At 34.2% G+C, this 24364-nt stretch overlaps 3 protein-coding genes across 3 annotated transcripts; 1 reads left to right on the top strand and 2 right to left on the bottom strand.

Moving 5' to 3' along the window:
* Positions 1-332: 332 nt before the first annotated feature.
* LOC101244868 (auxilin-like protein 1) lies at positions 333-7348 on the bottom strand. Its single transcript, XM_010322095.4, has 7 exons — positions 6803-7348; positions 1807-5530; positions 1632-1721; positions 1478-1543; positions 1297-1386; positions 780-956; positions 333-674 (listed from the first exon to the last, which is right to left on the bottom strand). The coding sequence occupies exons 1-7, from the start codon at positions 7153-7155 to the stop codon at positions 639-641; spliced, it is 4536 nt and encodes a 1511-aa protein (XP_010320397.2). The 5' UTR covers positions 7156-7348; the 3' UTR covers positions 333-638.
* Positions 7349-14801: 7453 nt separating this feature from the next.
* LOC101266633 (proteasome subunit alpha type-1-A) lies at positions 14802-18978 on the top strand. The gene is made up of 2 exons (XM_004238234.5): positions 14802-15346; positions 18313-18978. The coding sequence occupies exons 1-2, from the start codon at positions 14996-14998 to the stop codon at positions 18784-18786; spliced, it is 825 nt and encodes a 274-aa protein (XP_004238282.1). The 5' UTR covers positions 14802-14995; the 3' UTR covers positions 18787-18978.
* A 513-nt stretch (positions 18979-19491) lies between these two features.
* LOC101262108 (uncharacterized) lies at positions 19492-23590 on the bottom strand. Its single transcript, XM_004238218.5, has 8 exons — positions 23149-23590; positions 21574-21837; positions 21420-21491; positions 21268-21306; positions 20953-21060; positions 20563-20660; positions 20340-20451; positions 19492-19955 (listed from the first exon to the last, which is right to left on the bottom strand). The coding sequence occupies exons 1-8, from the start codon at positions 23320-23322 to the stop codon at positions 19692-19694; spliced, it is 1131 nt and encodes a 376-aa protein (XP_004238266.2). The 5' UTR covers positions 23323-23590; the 3' UTR covers positions 19492-19691.
* Positions 23591-24364: the final 774 nt, after the last annotated feature.

Genomic DNA, 24364 nt, shown 5'->3' with positions numbered 1-24364 from the left:
GTTTCAGAAGTGTAGCTTGCTTCTATCGTGGATAAGGGTGACCGATGTGATAAGAGTGATTCAATTTCCTAGCTAGGTTTGAAAGGGAAGCGGAACTACAGCTCGATTAGGATTCCATATTTATTCAGCACATGGCCTTGCTTCCTTTGTCTCACCGATGAGCAGTGAACTTGTTAACTGACTCGCTGGCTTCCGAAAGAGCTCCAAAGGAGCCGGAGCTCTTGTAGCCACTAACGGCTCATAGGCTTACTCTTCCTCGTCCCAAAAGGCAAAAGGGAGCAGAGGATGTGAGGATAGGATATGATCACGTGAGTGATACGAAGGCAACAACATTTTTAAAATTTAAAAATCCTATTTCAGTTAAAAGCATTCATACCAAAGTTTTAGATGTCAAGCTACACAGCATCTCTAGTGAACCAGGTTTCACCTAGTCAACACATACATCTAAGGCGTTATCTACGCCTAATTTACCTTGCATTTCAACATTTTGTAAATAACTCTACCCTGAGTTTGCAAACTGATGAGCTACTGTTTATGTCTAAGATTAGACTGCCAATAATTCAATGTATCTACAAAACAAATTTCATTTTCCATCTTGAAAAGCTGATGACCAACATTAGGACAGTGCAAACATTGCATCACCTCTCTTCTGAGTTGAACCTGTTCCATGCGGCCTTTGGTTCACAAAAAGGAAAATAATGAGATTCAATTACATAAAATAGAAAAGAAAAAAAACAAGCAACAGCACAAATCAGAACATGCTGTTAGAGAAACATTACCTTGAGAAGATCAAAAACCTTTTCACAAATATATTTTTGCTGAATGCTCGCTCCTCTTTGCTGCAACTTATCAGGGTGAACATACAGGGTTGCTTTACGGTAAGCTTTCTTCACAGCAGCAGTAGTAATAATTTCAGTCAGCGATATAGGTTGCCAACCACTGTTGGTTCCAAGGATCTACATTCGCAAAAAAAATGCACAATTAGAGACAACGGATGTTATATATGTGAACAGGGCAAAAGATTAAATCAAGGTCAGTGCAATGAACTTCAGAAATAAAATGCCTAGGAGAACTTGGAAGGGATTCATTCACATGTTCTAAACTCTTGTTACTGCAATTATATTTCTGAGGAAAAAAGTCACCCCAACTTTTAGTTTCTTGAACGATCAATCGATATATATTTTCCTAATGAAAGAGAGGTAGCATCTTGAGATTCTTGCTTCCCTTCAGTGTAAATTTATACTAACAGACAAGGGACAAAATACTTGGGCAAGCACTAATCGGATGGATACATACATATTGCAGAGTCGAAAGCAATGCCCGTAGGTTCCCTTCCTTCCCGCTGGCCCATCTTTTAATATCAAAATCAAGAGTTTCTGCTAGTCTCTGAAATTTAAACACACGTATAAGCAAAGCACAACTAACATGTTAACATCACAAACACCATAAGCACACTAATCATATCAAGAAAATTTACATTTCTCTCCATTTGCTCTTTCTGAGCCAGAAGATCGCGCTGATTCTTCTCCTCAAGGGCTTTTGCCTGAAAAGATCAGTAGAAGTTAAAAATGAACATGCTTGAACAATGTTCAGGAACCAGTATCCTACAAATAGAATTTAGATACACATACTGCTCGTTCCATTATCCTCTGGTGCCTCTCCAACCTTGCTTTGCGCCTCTGAGCTGATTCACTATTACTTCCATCAGATTTCTCCAAATCCTGCATTTAATGAGTAGACCATTCCTCTATATGTCACAATAAATCCACTAAGAGAAAAGCAGGAAATAAAGTGAATGATACTCACAGAAGAAGAAAGGCTTTGCTTCAATTTATTATCTCTGGTTCTACTAGCAGATCTTTCAACACCGTCTCTATCTACTTGAGACCTTAATTCAGCTATGTTTTTTTGTGATAAAGCTTTCTCTAAAGCACGTTCACGGGCTTCTGCAGTTGCCCTCTCCACAGCAGCTCGTTCTGCTTTACGCTTAGCTTCAATGGAAGATTTCTCTTTTGATACCTTGATACTTGCAGAAGCCTTCTCATGCTTTTCCCGTGCCTCAGCCATTACTCTTTGCTTAACTTCAGCAGTTACTCTCTCCACAGCAGCTCGTTCTGCCCTTTCACAGACTTCAGCATAAGCTCTCTCACGAGCCTCACGAATTGCTCTTTCCACCACTTTTCTGTCTTTTTCCCTTTCCCTTTGCTGTCTCATGTCTACCTCAGTTTTTCTACCATTATTTCTGTCCACTTCTTTTGTTAACGACTCTTTGGTATCCTCTTCTACAACAACTTTTTCGCCAAGATTTTTAGCTTCCTCATACTGTTCTGCTTTTAACTCTTCATCACTGCCCAGTGGTTCATGATCACCTGGTAAAGAAGACCATTCCAACTCTTCTGAGTTCTCAACAGACTTATTTACTTGCTGAGCTGCTTCAATATCATTGTTTTTCTCAACCTGGTCACCACTACCATCCACCTTGATTGTTTCCTCATTCTCTACATGATTAGGGACCCAAGAGTCATCCCCTTCATCAGGATCTGAGGATTCTTCTGGTTCCTTACCAGTCTCATCGCGTTTCTGTTCAAGGTTTCTGTCAATAAATGTGGTATTCCTTTGTTCTTCGGAAGGGTGGACCTCAGGTACAAAATGTGATTCATTATCACTGACATTCTCTGGAATGACATTGGAGAAGCTCTCTGTCTCAAACAACACTCTTTCACTTGGAAGATTATCTGCAGTGTTCATGCAAGTGGAACCTCGGCTCACTTCCTTGGCATCCTCAGATGAGGAGTCATAAGTATCTTGCACCATGCTCTCAGAGGCATCCCCTTCACTAGCATTTTGAAGATCACTAGCAGTTTCCATTATCTCCCTCTCCCTAGAATTGGATGACTCTTCACTTGCTCCATACTTCTCACACTCAGCATGCTCATTGATGGCTTCAGAAACTCCTTGTATCCCTTCAGAATCAACTGCCTGCTGACTAATTCCAAGGTCACCATTTTCTAGTTGATATTCGCAAGCTTCTTGTATCTCACTTGAACAAGTACTGCCATCGTGATCAGGCTCAGAAATAGTTCTCATCGAATTTTGTTTATCAGCAACACTTGGAGCCACACTTGTCTCCTGATCACCCTCACTCTTATCAGATGCTTCCACCAGCTCCCTATCAATTTCGTCAACCTTCTGACTTGCTTCAGTCTTTCTATTCTGTGTGAATTTATCAGCTTGGTTCTCTCTTTCTTCAGTTGCTTCGTACTGACAAGGTTCTATGGATATATTCTGAGGTACAACCCTCTGAGATCCTTCAAGATTTCTCTCACTCTCTTCCCCTTCACAAGAGTAACTCGTTTTGCTTTCACTCGGCTCACACTCATGAACTCCATATGATATTCCAGAGTCCTGTCCCCCTTGGAAATCTTCATGTTTACTGTCAATGCCTTCTTTCTTGAAGCCATGTTGGGGCTTCTCATCATTTTCCACCCATAGGGAGGCTTCCTTATCCACAATGCCAGTTTCTTCTTCATCGGAGTTCCTTCTCAATCTACTTTTGTTTTCTTCCATCTCAACTTTTTCTAGCTTCTTCGATGCTATTCTGCGTTCCAGGTCTTCATGGTTCAGAGTCTCATTTTCTAGAGGTGTCTTTTGGTTGTTATGTAAGTTATCATTCTCCATCTCTTGGAACTCAATTTTCTCCTCAGTAAGCGGTGCCGGAGAATTGTGCAAGTTCTTGAAACTCCATTGTTCAACAAATGTCGACTCCAGATTGTTCTTCATATTTTCAGAGTTCTTCGACTCAGCAGAAAAATTTACCTTCATATTTTCAGACTTCTTCAACTCAGCAGAACAATTTCCCTTCTCCTTAGCAACACAATAGTCTTTGGTCATTTCAGAAATTACATATTCCTCAGAATCATGCATCAGAGCTGAATTGGAAGTATCCTTGTATTCCTCAGGAGCTTCTGCCTTTCCAAGGATGTTTGGTGTTGGCTTTATGTTCCCCATTGATTTGGTATAATCAGGTGCTTCGCCAAGCTCTTTTGTCTTGTTACTCGGATTCATCTCCTTTGGTTTGTATACATGTCTGTTATTCTCCACAGATGGTTGGGAGTGATTGCTGCTGTCAACCTGTTGAGATGCCAAGGTTTGAGTATTCTCTTTTCTACTGCTTACCACCTCCGGAGACCAAGTTCCTGCTACATCTCTGTGAGATACTTCAACATTTCTAGCAACTCTTTGCTGTTCTTTAAGATTGAAGCATGAAGCCAAAACAGCATTGCTTGATGGAATTTCCCGACAAACCTCAGTAAATGGAGGCAATCCACTACCTAATTTTCCCTGCAACTCTATAGTATTTTCCCTGTTACTTCTTGTATTGCACTCAACCCTATTATCCTTGGATTTTAAGCTACCTTTAGGCCTTTGTTTCAGAGAAGCTGGAACACCTTCGCTTTTTCTCTCCATTAGCTCTTTGGCTAGCCTAATACTCTCTTGAGCTTTCTCTATGGCTTTTTTCAAAGTGGCAGCAGAAATAGCAGCTGCCGAATTTGCATCAAGTTCCTCATCAGAGGAAGGTGGTGAAGTATCATTGACACGACTACCCTTTCCAGATGCACCAAATTTGGAATCAGGACCATTAATTTTTGATTGATAAGGTTGGCCCTTGATGTCATTAGCCACGGGGATCGAACCTGATGCCGCTTCAGTGGAACTTGATCTCTTGTCAAATTCATCACGTGCACTAAAAAACTTATCACTGAACACATCCCAACTAGATCCACTTTTAACCTTCACTTCACCAATTGGATTCAGTTTCTTAAGGACGTGCGAATTCTCCTTCCTATCATGTCCATTAAATAATTCCCCACTAAAGCTCCTGTCATGATGAACATCTGAACTTAAATTCTTGGGGACATGCAAGTCCCCACTCCTATCAGGTCCTTCTCTAACTATTTCTCCACCAAAGTGCCTGTTGTGATGTCCATCTGAACTTTGATTCCTTGGGACATGCAAATCCTCATTCCTAGCAAGCCTTTCTTTAAATATTTCCCCACTATAGCTCCGATTGCGATGTACATCTGAAGTTTGTAACTTTGGGACATGCAAATCCCTGTTCCTAGCATGTCCTTCTTTAAATATTTCCCCACTAAAGCTCCTGTTGCGATGTACTCCATCTGAACTCTGTATCTTTGGGACATGCAAATCCCCCTTCCTATCACGTCCTTTAAAGATTTCCCCACTAAAACTCCTTTGGCGAAGTACATCACCTGTTAAAAAGGGTGCTTGTTGACGGGATTCAGTCTTTGGTACATGAGAACTTTCATCTATAAAATGCGTAAAACCAGGGACAGCATGCAGTTCAGCAATCTGTGTCATGCCATTTAACCCATCTCTGCTTCGTTGGCTGGTCTTATGATAAGATAGGTTAAAATGTTTTGGCCCATCCAAAGATTGATTAACTGCATCACATGAGGACTCTTTTTGCCTTCCACTTGGACTAAATTGATCGGATCCTTCCGAAGCAGTCCTAAATGCAACAAACGCAGGAATATAAGGGAACCATCATAACTTATATTGAATCAAAAGCAACAGTACACATGGTGTCGTCAAAGACAAACTGGGAAAATCTGGGAAATGCCACAGAAAATAAAAGCAATCAAATTAATTGTAAATTAATACAGAAGGTTGTCGATTTCAACCCGCGAGAAAACAGATCAACCGAGGTCAACACACACAGTAAATGTCCACCAATGCACATGGTGTCGTCAAAGACAAACTGGGAAAATCTGGGAAATGATGCAGAAAATAAAAGCAATCAAGGGAATTGCAAATTAATACGGAAGGTTCTCGTTTTCCACACGTGAGAAAACAGACCAACCAAGGTCAATGCACACAGTAAATGTCCATTGAATTCCAAACCTCAGAGCATGTCTAAGTGCTTATACTTTAAAAAGACTAGAGACGTGCAATTAAACACCAGAACACGACAAACTTATATTAAAACCTTTCATTACAAAGGATAAGAGCAGCATTAACATTTTCTAAACCAACAGAACTTAACCAATTAAAAAAGCAAAAGGATCTCAGATTATTAGATAAGCTACAGAGGACGACATGTTTCACAACGAGCAACAAACGAGAATTTATGGGAGATTCTTTTTCACTAAAAAGGTTTACATAAGAATATTCCATACCAGAAATATTTGAATGCTTCAACCAATGATACATGTTCGTATATAAAAAGTCTACTTTACCAGTTCCCTAGCAGAGCAAAAATCATATAAATCTCACCTAAGGTAGAGAAACAGAAAAAGGACTTGTTAAGCACACTAAGAATATAAAAACTGAAGCAAAACCCAAATTTAAGAACAGATATAAAACGGCGCCATGTGAACTTCATATAATTCTGCTTTTCCTTTTCCTCTTTTCCTATTTCTTTTCTGTATAGCAACCAAAGCTACAGCTATAAAGAGTTCAGAGATTGTTCGTATGGAGAAGCAATCGGAAGTGTTTTACGCAGATAAATGCCGAGAAACAAACAGATGATCAGCTAAACAGATAGAGAAAAACAAGCAAGTTAACACATAGCAAAATTCAAAACCAGTTGATAAATGCAAAGTAAAAAAGCGAGTAGCAATCATGAAAATGAACAGCGAGAAAACCCCACAAAACGAAACTCGTAACCGATTCAAACTGATACAGGACACATCAAGCTTAGCTCCATCACTTACAGAAATCTCCATTTTCTCTTCAAATAAAAAGCAAAAATTAAAAAAAAAATCATGAAAAATGAACTCACCTAGATTTAGCAGAAGAACGTTTCCCTCGTTTCCCTCTAGAAAACAACTCCTCATAACGCACAGCCATATCTTCCCGAGATAAACCACCAAAAATGTTGGAATAATCCAGTTTATCGGAGCTCCGTCCATCATCGGAAACCGCAGCATCATCTATACCAGAAAGATCAAGCACCGGAATCGAAGAATCACGAGAACCACCAAAAATCTCGGAGTAATCCGGAGCACCGGAAGGTAAAACCGGAGCTCCAAACTTCGCTTGTGTACCTGTTAAAACGCCGTCGTACGGATGCTGTTTAGCAGAAAATGATAAGCCATTGGCGTTAGAAAGCTTCCTTCTGTGTAAAGGCTCCATTGAAGTACACAGAAAGAAGAAATGAACTAGGGTTGGTTATTTCAGGAGGATTTTTTATGTAAATTTTTTTTTTTTTTTTTTGGTTCGGTGATATTTGTCTGAAGAATGAAAGAGAAGAAGAAATAAAAATAAAATTGTGACAGAATAATTACAAAATGTGTTTTTTGAAGGGTCAATTTGTAATTTTTTATTTATTTTAACTCTATTTGTTGCTGTACGGTATACTTGTTTCCAAGTATCCAACTTGGATTGATCAACTCGTTCGGTGATTATTTTAGTATTAGTACTCCGTCTTAATTTATGTGATAATAATTTAATAAATTAATTTTTTTATCACAAATTTTTTAATATATTTTTTTAATTATTGTGATTTATAAAATTTTTTTTATATAATTTACTGATATATAAGTTTTTTGATTTTCATGTGAAAATTTCTAATCAAATTTAAACTATTTAACTCTCGAAAATAGCAAGTGACACATAAATCGAAAGTAAGAGAATTACTTTTTTCTTTGTATTCTTTTATTCATTTATATGCTATTTTGGTAAAATAATATTTACTATATATTTTGTATGATAGAATAGTCGAGATCTCTACGTTCTTAAACAGATACTGGATTAGAGTCAATGTGAATGGAAAAAATCTTGTTAAGAGTATTGTTTTCAAAAATGGCTTTGTAATTGCCGAGCCACCTTATAGTAAGGGGGTTCATCTGAATCCCTGAAGGTGGAAAATTTTATGATTTATACACAGTTAAAACAATTTTTGTACGTATATATATAATAGATATCGAATCTCCTTTGACTATTTCGTAGAATTACTTTTACGAAATTTTTGACTTTACTACTATTTTATAACGTATGAATTTCTTATTAAACTTTAATATAAATATCATATAATCGAATGGAATTTGTTTTTTAAAAAATGAAATAAACTAGTTGCATCCTTGTAGAAGCCAGCTTTTCATAGTCACAAGAGTGAGGACCAAAAGAAACGACGTAAATGTTTTAACGTTTTCTTGTACTTTTTATAAAAAAGAGCAATAATCACTTCCATATTATTTGGCCATTTTCCAAAAGTTATTAAATTATGAACAATTGGTTTGAATTTCATTTTTTATTTTTCAATAATCATCTTGAATTACTTGTAACATACCACATATTGATAATTTCACTTACAAATATAATATATTCAATAGATGTTAGTTTTATGATATATATAAAAAAAAATTGGATAGACTTTGACTCGAAAGTAGGACAATAATTTGAAGTATAATAATAAAGAAAAAAATATGACAATGAAATGACAACGTACAAAACAAATAATTTTTTGAATGCCAAACAATTTGGAATCAAAATACTTGGATTATTTCCTCTTACAGAAATATAGTATTGAACTTAAATTAACATAACAAAAGTTATTTTTCCTTTAGTTTAATTTTTCAAATAATGTCCCAAATTATAATGTGACGTTAACGCACCATTAACAACATAAATGTTTTTTTTTTCTTTGATTGACTATGACTTAAAGCTTATTTTAAAAAGAAGTGTTGCACTTCACTTTCACAAATATGAAATTTATTTATTAGTTTCTGAAATTAATTAGTAGGCATAAAATGGGGCCTCTCTTCTCCCATGATGAAGAAAAAATGATTTAATTGTATTTGTAGCACGTGTGAGCCCGTAAAAAAAATATCAATTTCATATTTTATTTTTCGAAAGTTAATCTAAGTGATTTTTAAAATTAATATTTTAAAATTATATCACTTAATTCCAGAGTTGTTGGGATTAGGGGAAATAAAAATACTATTATAAATGAGTAACAATAAAGAGTGAACAAAAATGAGTCTGTGAAATGCTTTATATCAATATGAAAATTTTTATTAAAAATTTAACTTTAATCAAATTTTAATATAAATATCGGAGACCTGACTAGAAAAAATAATAAAAAGGAAAAAGCATAGTCGTTTCCTCATGGAGATTCTCATGACAATTATTCCATATTCAAAGATTTAATCATACAAAGTGTGGCCCCTCCCTCACATGAAATTATGAATTTGAGGATACCATATTTGGGTATAAGCTCCCATTATGGAGACACTAATTGAGAGCATCGATAATGGTAAAATCATTTTATAATTTACTCCTATATATAATTTTTAATTTCATTCATGATCTAACGACTATTTTTTTATAAAAAAAAATCATATTAAAGTATCGAGTAATTTAAGATTGTGTATAAGAATTTTACTATTTTAGTATTTAGAATGAACTAGTAATTGTTAAGAACTTAAGATAATGAATAAAATAATTTAAGATTAAACTATGATAATAAAAAAAAGCTATTTTTCTCATCGATATTTTAGTTGATATATATATAAATTGAAATTTTAAATAATCGAGAAGAAGATGAAGTCGGAGGGAAACAATATAAAGGACATTTGAGATGTAGAGTATACGTAATTACGACCTCTAAAAAAAAGCTATTTTTCTCATCGATATTTTAGTTGATATATATATAAATTGAAATTTTAAATAATCGAGAAGAAGATGAAGTCGGAGGGAAACAATATAAAGGACATTTGAAATGTAGAGTATACGTAATTACGACCTCTAAAAGGAAAACCCTAATTAAGAATATTTGAAATGTAATAAAATATAGGTATTTACTACCTATAAACGGAAAACCCTAATTAAAGAATAATTGAGATGTAATAAAATATAGGTATTTATTACCTATAAACGGAAAACCCTAATTATTTTATTCTTTTGTATGGAGAATGAGATTATGCATGCACGCATCATGCATGAATCTCAATTATCTTTTTTCTCTCACTTCAAGCGAAAGTGAATTGAATCAACAACAAATAATATGTAAACACTTTTATCGTAAACGTTCTATTATATCTTCAGTACTTATAAAAGATCAAGTTGACATAATGGCGATACAAAAATACAAAGAAAACATGTGTTATATATGTTAAACCTAAGAAAAGTTCCATTTAAATGCGAATAAATTGACAAAAGTTGTGCTAACGGATTTTATTTTCACTTATAAAAGATCAGATCAACATAACTGGAATTTCAAAATTCAAAGAGAACGTATTACATATGTTAAACCTAAGAAAAGTTCCACTTTAAATGCGAATAAATCGACAAAACCACTTAAATGCGAATAAATCGACAAAATTAGTTGCGCTTCGGATCTTATATATCCTTTTTTTTCTTAAAAAAAGAGCTAACACAGTTGAACAAGTAGAAACATGAATCCTACGTGACATAATTTATGTAAGACAAATAGACACATGAATTTTATATGACATAATATATGCAGGACACCACGTATGGCACAAATTGTCACGTAGGATGTCACGTAATATACGTGTGTCTATTTGTTCAACGTTATTCAACTTTAAGTGTCTGTCTGTACATATTCAAAGTTAGAGGATATAAATATAAAATGAAACAAATTAGAGGGTATATTTATAAATTATGCCAAATAAATATAAATAGTTGTGGTAATGTATGTGAAATTATGTAAATCTTAATTTTATTTATTGAAGTTCTCATTTGTCAAATACTAGTGTAAAAAGCAATAAATTTTAACCTTCTATCTAATTAAATTAAAAGTGTTGAATAAACCTTAATGAATACTCACTCATTTATTTGACGGTCAAATATATCTTTGAAAAAGTGTATTCATTGGTAGGGTCTATTTAATATTACATATTTACTCATATAATACATGATTCAAAGCTTTATTGTTATGAAGTTATGATGAATATATCTCTTTTCACTTTATAATAAATAATAAGGACCTACAAACTAATGGTGTTATTGGCATCATCTACCTATCTTTTAATTAAAAAAACTATACTATAATTTTGTTGCATCGATGATCGCATTCTTTTTCAAAGTTCTAAACTTTTAAATCCTCTAATTTAGATTATTTTAATTTTTAAAAGTTTCAAACATAACCAAGTGGCTACTAAAGGTTCAATTCAATAAAATATTGTTTAACACAATAGTGTCTTTTCTTATGGCATTATTGGGATATTAATACATAATAAAAAGGAGATTTTTTCACATGGACTATTTTGCTCATATTGTTATCATGATGACATTATTTTATATGCGTCCAAATAAATTAAACTTTTACTATTCACTATAATTATTTTTTCCTCTTATTTACTATTATATTTTTTTTTCTCATATGCTATTACAAAATATGAAGCCAAAAATTAAGTGTTTTTCTTTTCAAAGTCAATGGTCTTTGTCTAATGGTGCGTTTGGTACGAAGAGGAATTTTATTTTATTTTGGTATAGCAACGTAGCCGTTGCATTTAATGAATTTATCATCAAAGTACATGGTTCTAATTAATTAGGAATATTTGTTTAGTGATATTTAATTAATGACTATAGTTAATTACTGTTAAATAGTTCTTCCATTTTATATTGATTGAATTTTTGAGGCATTTTTTATTTTTCAATTAACTTAATTGTTCGATTTTCATACTATTTTTAGAATGTTATTTTAATTTTATCCTTCATTTGAATTTTTAATGTGATGACTTCAATAAATTTGATTATAATTAATAAGAGTAAAAATGAAAAATTATGTTCAATTTATGTCGAATCTATTTTTCTTTAAAGGCGTGAAACACCTCAAAAATTTAATTAAATATGGAATGGAGGGAGTATGTATTTTTAGCGACAGTTAACCCTTTTTATAAATGTCACTAAAAGTTATAACGACATTGATTTCAATGATAATTAATTGATGCCGATATAAATTTAGCACTGTTTGCTAACGTGTATATTTATTATCGTTAAAACTTATCTCTCCACACCTATAATTAAATATGAGCTTGAAAACAATATTTTGTATATGTATATATCATCCGCAATAGAGACAATCAACTTTGTCATTATTTGAGATGTGAATCCATTTTTTTCTTCAAATTCGTGTAAATAAGTTTTTTTTCTTTATAATAGGGTCTTCGAATAAGTTTAATTGTATGTAGTTTCTTTATATGAAACACTTGTTATTTCTAACTCTCACATATATCGAGTAACTCTATTCAACATGATTAATTAAACATATATTTACAATTGTAACGATACTATGTTAATTCATATTTGACACATGATAAGATTATTATTACTCCTAGTAATTTCACCTTTTCAAAATTCAAATTTACCACATCTTGACCAACCATAGAAACACACAATATAATAAAAATAAAAGATGATGATGGGATATATGTATCTTTTATCTTGTCTATACATATAGAAGTCTTGGGTAAAAATGATTAAAGTGCTACCAAATTGTCTGATGAAGACTGAAGAGAATCTTTATGAAAAGGTGAAGCAAATATATATATATATACACTGTATTAGTAAGAAAGAATATATGAAGAAGATCTAAAAGATAAAGTAGATCCTAAACTCATCAATAGGCTACTTTTACTTTCACTTATCTTTTTTATTTCTTTATATTTATTTATAAATTAAAATATAATAATTGTTAGTGTTCTTTAATTTGAAGAAGATCCCTCAAGAATATGCACATGCAATTCTACAGCAAATCATGTCTTTGATCTATATATGGCTTTATCATCAGTCCATGGGACACATTAAAAAAAAACTTTCATTTGTTTGTTGCTGGAACAACCATATAACTAGTTATTGTGGATACCTATTTAATGAACGGATTGAACTAAATTTGGATATACTAAAATATACTGAATGAATAAATGATATTGTCGTATGCGTGAGTGTGATTTTTCAACGAAAGTTGAATACCCTGAGCTATATGTGGCTATGTTACTAGTTGTGTTGTCTTGAGTTGATTTTTAATGTGACGACATCCTGCTATTTATTTATGTGTTCAAATTCTTCATGTATTTTGATGTATTCATATACGTATCTAAAGGAATACGATAAAAGTGTGAACATCTTATACAAATTCTTTAAAATACACTAAAAAGTATATTTGTTTAAGAGGGACTTTCGTATATATACACTCAAAAATAGTCTAATTACGCTTTATATCTATAGTTTGCTAATTATGATTTGTAGCAATATGTTATAGGAAGGAGAGAGGTGAGCGAGATTGGGAGTAGGAAGAATGAGGCGAGGGATATTAAGAGGAAAAGAGAGAGGACAATAATTTGTATAATCCGCATCTCGTTTGTATAGCTCGGGGGTATGTTTGTACAATTTGCTTGTTTTTGTATAATTGAGTAATATAAAGTCGGGAATCATACAAATATGATAAAGCTCTAAATAACGAATTGATACAAACATAAACATATTAAGTCATACAAAATAGATCATACAAATTACATTATGTAATTTATATTATACAAAATCCAGAAACTACACATTTACGCAAACTTTAAAAAAGTTATACACAAAAAGATTGAATTTATATGGTGACAAAACAGAAAAACCAAAGAAAATCATCATCATATACAGATACAAACCATCGTATATAAATACAAAACAAACAAAGAATCGTTAGTTGGGAATTATACAAATGTCGCAAGTTATAGAAACATGACGTATTATACAACTCGAAGTCAACGTGCATAATTAATGGTCAATGTTAGTTGTGGGTGATAATTATAGCAACCTATAACTATGATAAGTACTTAAGTAATACAAGTTTATTTAACCGCGTAATTTTTCCTTTTTAAAAAAATATACTAGTATCAAAACCTTACACATACATTATATATTCACAAGCTTTATTCAATTCAATCATAATATATCATTGTTGGAATTTCATTCCATTAAAGTCAAGTTGCATAAATACAAGTAATCTAACTATCCAAGTACTACGACATGAAATGTCATTTGGTTCTCGTACAAATCTTGTAAGACAACTCATTGTCGACTTCAAAATTAACTTAGTTTCACTTGGACCAAACAATTCTAGCTGGTCTCAAAACATATAGGACAATACTCCAATAATTTTTACTTGATGTCCTAGCCTTTTCAAGTTGATGTTTCACAATTGTACCTAATTTTTGAAAAAGTCTCTATTATTTGTGCTTGTTTTGAATTGTCTTGATTAGTTCAAAAGACTTAAATAACATATGTTGTTTGACTTATGTTTGATGAAGAAGACAAAATTAATCGCACAATATTGTATTCAAAATATCTCCTTAAAGCAATTCACATCAATCTGCTTTTTTAACGCATCTATATGAACTTTCAATATCTAATAGGACATGCAACAAAAGTATCTTTGTTACACCTACAATGTCAAAGATTTTGACAAGAGCACTCCGATAAAAAAAGAACAATTCTAAATAAGCGTTATCAATCTTTTTACAAGTAAAAAGCTATCTAGATAAAGATAATTGTCAGGTTAGTCTAGTCGAAGAGAAGCTTGCTTACACCTCCTGACCCGCAAACTCAGAATTTCGATTTACAACCTATTTATACAAAACATAGTCAAATGAAATTTAAACTTAAATAATAGCACGAAAATAGTCCTATTTGTGCAAAATCAACAAATAAATCTCAAATCATGAATAAGAACTTGGATTTGGATCTAGTCAATTTCTAGACACTAGCCCAGTACCAATATTCAGGCCCAACCATGATAACTATAATTGGGCCTAATCATAATAAAGGTCCATATTTTTGGCCCATGAAGATGGCGGCCCAATAAACCCATTTCATTCTGCCTTGAAGAAAAAGAAAAGGTTGCTCAAAAGCTTTCACTCTTCAAACTCCATTAAAGGGAAGAGAAGCATAGAGTCGAGTTTGTGATTGCATTTCCGCAAAACGGCATCGTTTTTTTGATCGATAATACTTCGTAGACACAATGTTTAGAAACCAGTACGATACCGATGTGACGACATGGTCGCCGGCGGGAAGGTTATTTCAGGTGGAGTATGCAATGGAGGCAGTGAAGCAAGGTTCGGCGGCGATAGGTTTGAGATCGAAGACGCATGTGATTCTGGCGTCTGTTAACAAGGCTAATTCTGAGCTGTCTTCTCACCAGAAGAAGATCTTCAAAGTTGATGACCACATCGGAGTTGCAATCGCTGGACTTACTGCTGACGGCCGTGTACTTTCTCGTTATATGCGTACTGAGTGTATTAACTATAGTTACTCTTATGAGTCGCCGTTACCTGTCGGGCGTCTGGTTGTTCAGCTTGCTGATAAAGCTCAGGTCTTTCGCTCAAACCCTAAATTGTTTTTGTTCTCTGCTTAATGTGGTTTAATATATGCTGATCAGCTGAATCTTTGTTGTGATCGATGAAATGAGGGTTAGGGTTTAACTTTGGATTGAGAAATCCCCCTTTTAACTTGGTGGAAGATCAGTTGGATTCTTTTCCACAAATGCTAGTTATCCTGCCATTAGTTTCTCACTTGTTTATTCCTAGTCACTTCAAACCACAACAAATAAGCACCAAATCTAGGGAAGTTTGGGGTTTTGGGACAGGATGGATGTCTATTACAAAGTTATTCCTTTGTTACTTCATTTCCTCCTATTGCCATTTAGTCTATGAGTCACAAGTTCAATGCTGTTAACACGACGAAACTAAAATGGTTAATCATGAAACAGGTGCTTTTGGATCCTTCCTTTTCCTCTTTTAGGTAAACTTGTGTACTACTCTCTAGGTATATTTAGTGGTGGAGTTGGAACTTATAAGAAGATTGCAATGTTTAATTTATAATATTATTCTGGATGAGGATCACTGTGGTGGTCCAAGGAGAAAAAACATGCTAGAGTTTTGTGCCTTAGTTCACAAAATCAGTCGTTGCCTATATGCTAGATGTTCATTTTTTCCACCGGAGGCAGCACTACCCTAGATTTCTTCAACTCCACAAATACTTCAGTTATTTTTATAGTACTGCTGAAATGGTGGAAGTTTTTTTCAGCTGAGTAATAGCTTGAACACCTTTATTGCCCTTTTGTGCAGTTCTTGTAAAATGCCTGCTCATTTTACACTCGTCAAATATCCATTAGATCAATTTGAAACTTGGGTGAAAAAAGTTCCATATTTAAGATTTAGCAGAGAACCATCTAAGTTCAAATTATGATTTTCTGCACTTTTAGTGCATGCAAATGCTTAAACATATTCCATAAGAGTTTGTCTTTTTCTAGAGAAGTAAGTAGTGTTATATATCATATTCTTTATGTTTTGTTTGAATACAAGTGGGGCCACTCGACACTAGTGCAGATCCAGAAGTCACACTCATCATCACCTAAGATACAACCAATGAATGTATAATACGACAAACTCGCTTTGTTTCACTTTATAAGATAATATGATTGGGTGTTGAGTCTAAGAAAGAAAAGAAGACTTCTACAATTTGCGGTCTTAAATATGTCATGATAGTTGTGTGGTTGTAAGACTTTTGATACGTGGTCTTGAAAGTGTCATAACATTTGCGTGGGCCTGTGGCTATAAAGACTTGTTGCCTAAGGGTAAAGTGGGACATTCGAGTTAGATTGTTTCCAAACTTAGAGTGGTAACATTCTTTTGGAATGGACTAATAAGCAATAGTGCCATTCTTTTTTAAAATGAGGGAGTATCTAAGTAAATGTTTCGGCAGTTAGTTGAAGTTATTTAAATAAAGCTGGTATAATTAAATTCTATGTAAATACTTGGTATTCTGGTACTTTATGTGAATAAATATGACATAAACCCATAATCAACCAAATACTAGATCAGCCTGTACTTTTTAGTAGATTTAGTGAAAGAAACCCAAGCTAGGTTGACCAAATCCGGTGTGAGTGTTCGGTTGACATGGATGCCGCAACTTTTTGAAGGATCTGATCAACATAGATCATAATCAAATTGTAGCAATGGTTGCCCAATAATTCCTCCCTTCCACTTTACAAATGAGGTGCTCTAATTTGTTCCTGCATCTTGGTTAATGATTACTACTTTGACATTGCCCCCCCTTAAGAAATTTCAAGTTAAATGTTCCTATTATTTGGAGTAAAATTGGGTATAAATTCACTGGTTTGGTATCCCGTGGAATTAGTCGAGGTGCGTGAAAGCTGGCCCGGACACCACAATCATAAAAAAGGTGATGTTCAGAAAATTAGTTACTATCTAGCAAAGGTGATCATGGTATTAAATGAGGTGCTCCTATAGGTAGTTTACCAGTAATAGTTAATGCTGCTGTTCAAGCTTTTGATAGTGCCACCGCTCTAAATCTTTTCATAACAAAGCGTAGCGTATTCACTCTATTTTAATTGTGTGCCTAGTGTATGCAAACTATAGCATATTTTGCGGCTGTTTTATTTTGACAGCAGTTTTTCATATATCTGACATTCTGAAATTTCACTTAGCTCCTTAAACTGCAGAAATCTCCCATTGAGGTAGAGAAAAATATAAACATGCGGGCGGTGAAGAAAAGTCAAGTATTAAGGCTAGTCCATGGTATAGTAGGCCAATTTTGTGGTGATACGTTTTTAGGTTTCAGGGCATAAGCGGACATTCTTCCATTTAAGTCATTGAAGACTTGCCTTGATATGTAGACCCAGAATTGTGATGTTCTTTTCTTCTTTAATGATTTGGATATAGTTACTCCAGGTTTACTCAACCTGAGGTCTTACTAGTGTAATTTTTAGTTAGTTCAATAGCTCATATAAAAAGGTTCTAAAAGAGGACTCTTCGAGTTCTTCCCAAGGAAGCATATGGTTTATTTGGTTAAGCAGGCTGAACCTTTTACTTTTGCACAATCCATTGTGTGCTTGTTGATAGGTTGCATCAACTGTGTGGTGGCTGATATCAGACTCTTCTCATAATTTGTCCCAGATTGTTTTCATGGAAGGAAAAAGTAGAGGTTGGCTCTTAGTGATGGTTGGTATGGATCATGTTTGAACAATTTTGTTCCATATACAAATAGATAAATCAACTTAGTTGTTTTAGTTCTTCACTTAGGGATGTGTTTGACAGTGAACCAGGATACCTACAAATGACACATATCGAGCCTTGGTCATGGGGAAAGAGTGTAGAAAGAATAAAAATCGTTTGGGTTTTGTTGTCGTGTCTTGGTGGATATTGAGCTGAATGCATTTCCCCCTCCATTTCTCAGGATATGAGGCTAACTGTCTGATTCAGAAGTTGATGCCTATGTTTGCGCTTTATATCATCTTAACATTTGCTTTTGTGGCAGGTTTGCACTCAACGATCCTGGAAACGGCCTTATGGTGTTGGCTTGCTTGTTGGTGGACTGGATGAGTCTGGTGCTCACCTTTATTACAACTGTCCTAGCGGTAACTACTTTGAGTATCAAGCTTTTGCCATTGGATCTCGGTCACAAGCTGCAAAAACGTACTTGGAACGTAAGTTTGAGACTTTCATGGATTCTTCACGTGAAAGCCTGCTTAAGGATGCACTCTTTGCTCTGAGAGAAACTCTGCAAGGGGAAAAACTGACAAGCTCCAATTGCACGGTGGCTGTGGTAGGAGTAGGAGAGGCTTTCCATACACTGGACAAGGAAACCATACAAGCATTGATCAATGAATTTGAGATAGCTGGAGAAGATGCTCCTGCCGAAGTCCCGGAGGAGGCTGCAACTGATGAACCAGCAGCACCTGAAGAAGGTGCTGCCCCTGCTGATCAAGGAGCTGCCCCAATGGATATTTGATAATGTTATGTCTTCCTTTAGGCCTCACTTCTTTCATATTCAGATATTTCTTCTTAGAATGTTGAGATTTTGTGTGGCACAATGGGTTATATTTTCTGCTTGGATGTTTTATTATGCAATCATGCTTTACTTTGGTCCAAACATCTTTAAAACTCATGCTTCTGAAGTTGAACTAAAAACAGCTTTAAGTGACTTTGTTGAGTTGGATCTCTCTCTCCCTCTCCACCCTTCCCACCCCTGCCCTCGACCCCGCTGTGTCTTTCGTTGTTAAGGCTTCAGTATATCTCCATAAGCAGCTGACCAAATGAATAGTAATGGTTGGACTACACTAAATATTTGATTAGAATTGTCGTTTAAAACTATACAACTTAGAGGTTATTTGCCGATGCTTGATTCATATTAACATTTTCCCCAGCAAACGTAGAAGTTTATATGACATATACGGTGCACTGATATATAAATGAGTTTAATGCTAGTTGTTAACTAATTTTTATTTGGGTTCTCAATCTTCACCTCAGAACAGTACAACATGTATTGGACTTTGAACCGCTGTAAATTGTAACATACTATAAATCTGTGATACTTCTGGGAATGATTATGATTTTTTATCATCAACTGTAGTTGCAAGTAGAGAAAAGTACTACTATAATTAACAATTGCAATCGGATTGAATCATAAAAGCAGGAAGACTAAGTAAAACCTTGATTCTCTGTTCAATGGCAACTTCCAACACATTGCATATAATAAAACTGAATCTTTTGACACCTGAATTGAGATGGACATCTAGATTAAACAATATGAACTTCTACGTTCAACATATCTTCGCGACAAGTCAAATAACAAGAGGAGTATGCACTTAAAAAACACAGCGCTGCTCTTTCTATTGAGTTAGGGAGGCCACTCTTCTATGTCACAACAGAGGATTTGCTTGGTTCTGGAAGTTGGAGTCCATTGGTCTGCATTTGTTTGTACATCCATTGCCAGTTTTCAGGTGTTACCTCACCCCCAAGAGATCGAATCACAGAACCACCGCTGCAAGAACCCACCCGACAACATTCCTCCAGTGACAGTCCTCTTACCAATCCATACAAAAACCCACTCGCAAACAGATCTCCTGCACCTGTAGCATCAGTAACTTTCGCTTCGCCAATTGCTGGAACACGCACAAACTGAAAACCAAAATAATACTTCATGTTTATAATAATCCTAATAAAAAACACTAAGTAAAGATCACAAATCATCAACTTAACTTATGTGATACTCTTTCCTTTTTAGATGATTCTCTACATAATGTTTAAAATTACAAGTTTATTTAAAAAATTCCTTCTTTGTTAAACTCCACGGCCAGTCAAATACAATCACATAAAAATGAAATGGAGAGAAAAGTTCAAATTGCTACTAGTTTACTATAAGAATGACAAGAACCACCGAGTTGGGGGACTCTCGATTACCATCTTTAAATGATATGAACATCCAGAAGATCAGAACAAAAGATTCTTTTTCAATCGTTTTGTCTTAAAGATAGACTGCAGGTGGGGAAGGATTACAGATACCTCTTTCTCATGTTTCGCAATGCATCCGTTTTGAGCTAAGGTGACAACAGCCCACTTGCAATATTTAGCCAAATATTCAAGTGCTGCATCAGGATCTGCTTTCTCTTCACCCCTGCACCAAATGTTGGAAAGACGGAGATCTTCATTTGCATGAATTGGCGGCTATCAATGTAGTAGTAAATAAACATAATTTCTTAGTTTTAACGCGAAGACAAATAATAACCTTAGCAGCTCAGTTGCTTCATCCTCGTTTGCGAAGCAAAGGTCTATGTTTCCCGACTCCAATAATTCAATTAGAGGTGATTTAAACTTCCTCACCATCTGACATATTAAGAATATCATAAAGGAACAAAAGAAAAAACAACAAATCCTATTATCATCAACACAGATCAGACATATTTCAACAGGAACAATGTAATTAGAGTTTCGTTCATACATGTGTTCTTATATATGTTTCCAACTATGGAGAGTATGGACAGCTCAAATAAAGAGAATGAAATAAGATCTTTGTATCAATTGAGAAGACATGTAACTGTTTCTGCTTCAAAAACTCGAAGCAAATAATGAAATACCAATCTTCTAATAATACCATGCAGCCTATGCGAACAATTACCTCAAAGCTGGCAAGATCTAGAGAAACAAAAAGACCTTCTTCCTTTGCTATTTTGATGGCCGCCTTAATAACTTCTACATTCAGTATGGCATATCTCAGTACCAACCACTGTTACAAAAAAGTAGAGGCAAATAAATGGAAATTTTCAATGCTACAATTCGCCAGAGTAGTTCTCCAACGAGTAAAAATTAAATCGTTTTAATAAATGGATCAGCAAACTCTACATGTTACTGGGAAACATACAACATTGTAGTAACTGATTGTATAAAAACTGATGGAGATAAGAGTTTAAAATATCAAATAAGGAAGCCTCACCTTAGAACCTTTGAAGTCCTCTCTTTTCAGTTCATCTGCCTGATAAAGCAAGGAAATAATAAGACAAACGTACGGTCACTTCGCTTAATATTTTACACGTTATTAGAATCATTACCCTCCACTGAATTTGACTAGATGAAAGTAGAAATCACCTGAACTTTCACAGAGCCAGACAAACATGGACGCATGGTACGATTGCCAACTTCGTCAACCAGACAAACACACTGTACAGAACAAATTACACAGTATTAGAAATCCGGGGAATCATCTATATACACAATCCTAATATCCAACAAATGTGTTCACCTGAGCTGTAGTTCCATTCTTCAACCTCAATCTTGAGAGATCCACATTGTAAAAGCCCATGTTGCTCATAAATAATTTACCTTCTTCATCTTCGCCACAAGCCCCAATGATCCCACTACTAATCCCAAAGCCAGCAGCCAACCCTCTAATTGTATTTGCAACGCTACCTCCAGCTATAGTCTTCAATATGGATTCATTGTCAGTAGAAGGAAGGATATGGGCGTTAAGCTCGTTGAGTATATACTTCAACTCTTCAACTGCAACCTTTAGTTAACAACAGGAAACAAAATGGATCAGAGTCTTGTTTATAACAAATAAGGACATTTGTAGCAAACATAATATTTCATGGTTTTTTTATTTTAGCATGCAATAGCCTTTCCTAGCTGGCAGTTACGGGCGAGATAAGCTAACCAACTACGCATCAACCGTCGGCAATATGAATCCTATATTTTAAATCAGTTCTCACATGATAGTTCAGACTATTTTACTACTGCATTCATCCACCGGTCTTGGAACCATTCGCACAAAGGCGGAGTGAAGGGTAACATATGCAGTAACACAATCTTTTAACAAATTAAACACATGAATTAGAGAAAAGGGAAATTAATAAATCAAATGTAAAATGCATTTTTACCAATTCAATCAAAACATCCTCTCAGTCCAAAGTATCAAATGCGAGCCAAATTCCCTCATTTTCAGTCTCAGATTGACAGTGGTAGAAAACCCGAAACCCAAAAGGTTATTCTACAATGATCAAACTACAATGTCCAATTCTAGAATCACAAAAGACATAACCTCATGATATATAGAGAAACCGAGATCATCTCACGCATAACCCCCTTTCAGATTCTATGATACATCGAACTTCATCAGCAAAAAAGGGTTCGTTCTTGATTTGCAGTTATTCTCTCTTTAGCTAATACAATAAATTGATCTATTTGGATTTTGACATTGTCACCATACCATCCCAATGAAATTAAAAACCACTCAACAAATTCTTATCAACAACAATCTAACTCACCTACCAAACTCCAAGTCCCATCCACAACTAAAGCAACAACTACATACTCAGTAAAATCCCACGACTGGGGTCTGGGAGGATATAGCGTACGCAGACCTTTACCGCTTCCGAAACACTCAACTCAAATGCAGCAAATCCCACAAGCGGTGTCTGGGAGGATATATCGTACGCAGACCTTACCACTTCCGAAACACTCAATTCAAATGCAGCAAATCCCACCCCCACAACTTAAACAAGATATTTAAACACATATACAAACACTAAAACAGAGAATAAAAGATCCAAAGAGCAATAGAATCTACAGCAAAAAAAAAAAAGTAGAACTAAAACATACAAGCTAGCTGAAAATTTACACATACATTAGTTAAAGCAACACAGAATTCAAAGATCTAATTTTTTATAAGCAATTGGCAATAAAACAATCAATTATATCAAAATCAAACCAACCCCAAATCTTAAAACCCCCAAACAATAAAAAAAATTCCATCTTTATCACAAAAAACTGTACATAATCAAGAATTAACATAAAAAAAAAAACAAGAAAGAGGAAGTACAGGGAAAGAGCCACCACGTTCACCGGGAATTTGGGAGAGAAGAGACCAATCCACCTTAGCTATATGATCTACTAGGGCAAATGGTTGTAGTCCAAGTACAACTGGTGCACCTATATTTACACTTTCACTTTGATTTTCACCATTAATGGTGGCTGGTCGAATTTCAACTCCCATAATTCCCTTATAAATTTTGCTCTATTAACTTTTGTCTATGTAATCCTCCAATTTATAGGCACTCTAAAATTCTTTACTGTTACAATATTGTCACTACTAGTCAGTCCACTTGCTTTTTTTCAAATTAAGTCCTCTTCTCCAAATATTGAGCATTTTGCCTCTAACCAAGTCTTTAATTCTTTAAATTTGCTAAAATTGAGCATTTCTGCTCTAACTAATAAAACATTTTATCAAAGATATGAGGAAAAATTGAAAAATCAATTGGATCGATTTTAATTTTTGTTTAATTTTCACAAATTTAATCAAGATCGATCGTTTTTCATATGTTAAAAAATGAGAAACGAAAAAATTGATCAACGTTAATTATTATGCATTTTTTTAAAGTATAAACCGATAAAAAAAAAATCAATTTTGAAAAAAAATGACTGAGCTTGGTTTTTTTTTTTGGCTAAACTTCGATCATTTTAAAATAATATATCTATCTCTCATTAAGTTTTTCAGATTTTTTGCTAAAACATGATTGAGCTAAGTTTTTTTTTAAAAAAAAAATAAAACGAATCTAGGTCGAGGTTGATTTGTTTTCCCATCGATTTAAAATTTAATCCATTTTTTTATAGTCATTATTAATTTTTAAATTTATTACATTGATTAGAGCAAAAGTGTTTTACTTTGAGCGATTTTAAAAATTAAAGATATATTTGGAGGACCAAAATAGAATTACTGCCCTTTATAAGAAATAAAAATTGTTTGGCTTAGAACTCAATTTTCTATGCCTCCATAGATTATATATATCTTAATTCAAGAATTATATTTTGATTAATAAGCTAATGTATGATGACGGCACCAAGAATGCTTTTCTGAATTTTGACAAAAAAAAAATATGGCCTCCATATACAATTCTTTAATATATTTATCTGTATTTTTTTTAAAAAAAAAAATGGTTTTGGAATTTTTATTAAGGAATAAATTCGTATATTTTTATCTGCAAAATGAACAAAGTAAATATTAACAACACTGAACTAGCCTGTTCATGTTAAATTAT

Source organism: Solanum lycopersicum, chromosome 4 (genome assembly GCF_036512215.1).
Source record: "Solanum lycopersicum chromosome 4, SLM_r2.1".
Classification (NCBI taxonomy): Eukaryota; Viridiplantae; Streptophyta; class Magnoliopsida; order Solanales; family Solanaceae; genus Solanum; species Solanum lycopersicum.
Note: the sequence above shows the minus strand (reverse complement) of the source record. Positions and strands in the feature narration are given on the sequence as shown.